Raw genomic sequence first — 5232 nt, forward strand, 5'->3', positions numbered from 1 at the left:
ATTTTAAAATCTGCCACCTAGTGGGCTTTTTAAAAAATATGGTTTTAAATTAGAAGATACTCCCTTAGAAGCTTAGAAGTTCAGTTTCTAGATGCTTTGCCAGGTATTTTTTTGTGCTTTCCTTTAGCTAGACTTGACAATTTACAAAACAATAGATTATGACAGAACATCCTTAAATCTATACACACACGCAATAAATTAGGCCTCGTTTTTCTAACATCTCTGCAATTGCTTACTTGAAATTCCAGAAGTGCAAGTAAAGCATACTCAAATGCCAGGTCTCCTCCATCAAAGAGGAAGAGTGTCCAAAAGTTAAGATTCAGATCAATTCAGAGATAACTGATAAAAATGGGAATTTGGAAACAGCATCAAAAAATGTCCAGAAGCAATGGGCCCAGGACAGAATCCAAGTAACAACACTGCTCTGTGAAGAAATTGGAAAGTGTTACAAGGAAATTTGAGCAAATAAATAGCTAAAATACCCCAAAACCTTGCTAAAAGCCTTCCTTTTTTCCTAACAGGTAAATAGCCATCTTAACTACTGGCCAAGGGTCTCACGAAAAGGTCCTGGTAGCATCACAGGGCATGCGCACTAAAAGAAAGGACTTATTTTTCTGCGGTTCTAAAGAAAGAGAAAGGGATGCCATAAGACAGACTCATTCAAGGGAATTTGTCAGCCGAGTATTACTGACACACAAAAAGCTAAGCATGGAGGAGGATGTCCGTGACTAGAATCGGCCAACGTTGCCAGAGCTATGCTTTTGTGACGACAGACGAGCAAACAAATACTGGAAGCTGGCTGAAAAATAGCGTACAGGCATCACCCACCTCCGAAGCGCAGAGAAGTCTCTCTGCAGAATGCAAGGTTAATTCCTAAGCAGGGAAATTGGGTGAAACAGCAAAATCTTTCACTTGCATGGGGTCTTTCAAATAAAATAAGTAAAATCTGCAAGGGGGTTTACTAGGAATTATTGTTTCAACAACATGAAGGATTGAAGGATTTTTTCCTCCCATATCTAGCTAATATTATCTGAGGTAAGTCTATGAAAAGCAGTAACTTCACTGAAGATAACCACTGTATAGAAAGGAGAAATAAAGCAACCACTTGTTAGATTTTTTAAAAGCACAGAGCACAAGACATACATGTACTCAAAAAGTAATGAAACAGTGTATACAAGCGCTGAACTTCCTAGTACAAGTATGCCTTTTAAAACCATTAGTATGCTGTTCAGTTTTACTCTGAATGAGCAAGAAAACAGTTAATAAAGAACATACACTGCCTCTGCATGCAATAAGTAACATGGAATCTCAAATGAGAATCAGTCATGGTAAATTGGAAGTACAAATTACTTTTGTTAATAGGTGTCCACCTACCACACAAAACATCTACTTGGAAAAGCGTGTCATGTGGTAGCAGAGGATAACACAAACATAATGTTCTCCAAAGCAAGACCTCCAGTCAGTCAAACAAAAAAAGAACATGCTACGGGGCAGCAGAAAGTTTCCCAGTGTTACACTTTAAAAAAAAAAAATCTGTTTCTAGAAAACATTTTATGGCTATAACTTGGAAGAACCTTTTGAGATCTCCTGTTCAAACAAGAACCCCAATATTCATTTTCATACAGACTAATTACTAGTTCACAGCTGAAAAAGATAGTTTTATAATGTGAGCCACACAGTTGGTAGTAAAGTACTTCTTTTACCTTGCAGAAACAGCCTTCAAACTAAGTTACCAACTGGATTTCAGCAGAAACACACACAACGGTGAAATTCCAATTACTAAATCTTTTATTTATTCAAATAAATAAAGAGGTAAATGGCTATGACTTATTTTCTCTTTTTAAATGCAGGTGTACTGATGCCAGAATTAGAGAAACTTCTATGGGGAGGAGACAGGGCAAGTCATCTTGTGCAGAACACGTTCCACGTTTACTTCTCTAGAAATGTACCCTTCTGTATTACAATCTACCACTTTACAAGAGATGAGCTATTAGTTATAAGGTTTGTTTGCAAAAGGCTTAGGAGGGGGAGAACGGTCAAGTCATATCTGACCACCTCTGAAACATCTCAACAATCCAATAGTTAAAATTAATATACTACACACTGTGATCTTGATCCTACTTAAACTGACAAGAGTTACTACTAAAATTAGTAAACATTTGATCATTTAGCATTAAAAAAATTGGTATTTTATGGTCTGCAATAATCCATTTTGATAAGTTAATCTTGTATTTTTTACATCAGCTTATTGTAACAGTCATAACTGTTCCCAAAGAGTTCTAAAGAACCATTAAGCAAATAAAAGGAATGCTTCTTAGCCTTTTTTCAAAGGAAAAAAGGCCAAAAATTAACTCAACCAACCTTTTGAATAATAAGAATTGAGTCACACCACTCCACACTGCCCTGGGACCTATTCACAGCCGCAAAATTAATGGGAAAAAGTAAATCAGCAGTTATTCATAATTAAACAAAAAATAAATCCCTTTTACAGCATGAAATACATTTTATGTATTTTCAAGTAAGATTGTTTACACAGGATGAACTTTACACTGTACATGTTTTGTGATGTTGAAAGCATATAAATACAGAGAAAAATACTGCCACAACCAATGCACTTAAATACCTGTACATTATTTACATTTTAAAATATTTTACACAGCTCCAAACCATCAGCGTCCTTTAGCTATACACATTTCAAACTGGAGTGTAAAATGCTTACAGTTTTTTAACAAGGGAATTTTCAACATAAATGCTGCTTTCGGTTCCTTATTAATTCAATGGACTCAGGTGTTAACTTTGTTCCATGCCAGCCATCAGCGACAAAGCTAAAGATTCCACTGCGAACCAAACCATAAAAAAGTAGTTAATATTTGCATTTGCAGCAAATGTTTATCACAATATTCAATTCTGTAGTTTAAAAGGAAGACACCAGTTTATTTTTTAAACTGTAACACTTCAGAATTTAAGACGGTAAGACATTTTATGAATCTCTGACAGTTTAGACAATATTTCACCACTTTCATCATCAGTTATCCATTAGTTATTTCAGGTGGCAAGAACTGGTAAGAAATTACCTCTGTTTGAAACACTAACTGCTGTACACAAAAAAAAATGAATAAACGTTGTGGGGGGTTATATGCAGTAAGCCATTCTCACAGACAGTTCTTGCAGACAAGCTCTTGTAGACTTGAGTAGCAGTGATGTCAGATATTACCTCTTTTAGAATCACAGAATCATAGAATCGTTTAGGTTGGAAAAGACCTTTAAGATCATCGAAGTCCAACCGTTAACCTCGCACTGCCAAGCCCACCACCAAACCATGTCCCTAAGCACCACATCTATACATGGTGTAAAAACCTGTTAGAACATGCATCTACATCCCAGCTAACCCCATTCAGCAGTTGCCCCCCTAACTCAAACTGGCACCGATTAGCGATTTAAGCTAATATCAGGCTGCAAGTAGAAGCACAGACGTGTCGTCTTCCGCTGTTTCTGCTACTGAGGATGTAACTCCCAACAGATGGGCAGAGCCAAGAGCTCGGTGCAGTTGCAGCTGAGGTACTATAATACTAATATTTTATCTGTTCAAGATATATCACAGCTGTCATCCAACAACAACAGAAAGAATGCTCTTCTATACCCTCCAGAACTTAGTTTCATTCGTTTAGAAAACTGCTTGTCACTTGCTTGACTACATCAACATCCCCTCGTCAAGAAAACAGGTAAACTGAAGACAGTTGTCATAAAAAAAAGCATGGTACGAATACTCTAAAAAAATAATCGTTAACTTCTTAAGAAGTAAGGCTTCGTGTCCCTCTATGAGTACCTCACAAAATGAGATTCTTTAAGATGTACTGACAAACATTAAACCAGATTAAAACATAAATACATTCCTAGTAAAGCTTGCGTCCCAGTAAGTGCAGGTATGTGAAAAGCCTCATGTACTTACAGTGAGGAAAAGAGCCTCGACAGACAGCTTTGTTGAGAACAGTTACAAGAAACATGTGACAGTTTTTAAAATCAGATTCCATCTTCTCTATGGATTCCATCCTATGAAACAGTTTAACAGAGGAATGCTTAACAGACTAGACACTATGTTATCTTCAAAATACGACCAAAACTTGACAGTAAATACCAAAAGTACTCTTTGCATAACATTCTGGCTTGAAGTTACAGTATTTCAGTTATGCCTGTGTATACTACTTCTAGAAAACAAAAGCAATTTTGACAGCAGTATCTGAGCACTATCACAATGGCATTAATAATTTCCTCATCATCTTAGAAATCTCTGCAGTGACTAGGAAGAACTGTGTGGTTCCAACTGACAACTATTATTCCTACTAGCTTTGTATTTCAAGACAGCCATTCCTGGTCCCTATTGCTTCAGAGCTCCTTGAGGTAAACCTACACTGCCAAATAAATCAGGGACACCCACACTGCTTTACTACCAGCCAACTCTTGAATTCTACTTTGGACTGTGCCGGCTAGCGCTCACCGGAGGGAGAAGATGTAGTTCACAATAGTCACTCCTTTCCTTTTTCCCCTCTCCCAAGAAGATACAGATGACGCTACCTCAGCTATGACTTTTTCTGCCACATCCAAGAGCACACAACCACATGCCCTGAGTTTCAGTCTTTATCAACAGCCTTCACAAATTATTTCTGACACTTTGAATCAGAAAAGCACTCCAAAAATAGCAACTTCCTAATGCCACAGGAGAGCGGGATCCAAGTTCTAGGTAGCATCTGTGCCAGAGAACTAGTCCTGAAAAATATGCATGTGAGCCAGTCCGCACCAGCTGGTCTCAGGGCCATAGATCAGCCCTTGAGTGTTAGACATAGCCTTGGAGACTTGCACACTATCATTCATCCTTCAAGCAGCAGGTTACACAAGCAAAAGTATAAAGTATAAATTGGGAGAGGAGTGGCAGGAGAGCACCCCTGCAGAAAGGGATCTGGGGGTGCTGGTCAACAGAAGGCTCAATATGAGTCAGCAGTGTGCCCCGGCAGCCAAGAGGGCAAACCGCATCCTGGGGTGCATCAAACACAGCATAACCAGCCGGTCAAGAGAAGTGATTATCCCGCTGTATTCAGTGCTGGTGCAGCCTCACCTTGAGTACTGTGTGCAGTTCTGGGCCCCACAATTTAAGAAGGATGTTAAAGGTACTTGAATGTGTCCAGAGGAGGGCAACAAAGCTGGTGAAAGGGCTGGAAGGCATGTCCTGTGAGGAGC

The 5232-nt window shown here is 38.6% G+C and overlaps 1 protein-coding gene across 1 annotated transcript in view; it reads right to left on the minus strand.

The window, feature by feature from the left end:
- Nucleotides 1-1826: 1826 nt before the first annotated feature.
- TUBGCP5 (tubulin gamma complex associated protein 5) overlaps nucleotides 1827-5232 on the minus strand; it is a 68712-nt gene continuing 65306 nt past the window's right edge. Inside the window, exons 23-24 of the mRNA XM_019472614.1 lie at nucleotides 3950-4050; nucleotides 1827-2837 (exon numbers count right to left, since the gene is read on the minus strand). Coding sequence (XP_019328159.1) covers nucleotides 2791-2837; nucleotides 3950-4050 — 148 coding nt within the window. The 3' untranslated portion in view covers nucleotides 1827-2790. The remainder of the gene's footprint in view (nucleotides 2838-3949; nucleotides 4051-5232) is intronic.

The sequence above is a fragment of the Aptenodytes forsteri genome, unplaced genomic scaffold (genome assembly GCF_000699145.1).
Source record: "Aptenodytes forsteri isolate BGI_AS27 unplaced genomic scaffold, ASM69914v1 Scaffold212, whole genome shotgun sequence".
Taxonomy (NCBI): domain Eukaryota; kingdom Metazoa; phylum Chordata; class Aves; order Sphenisciformes; family Spheniscidae; genus Aptenodytes; species Aptenodytes forsteri.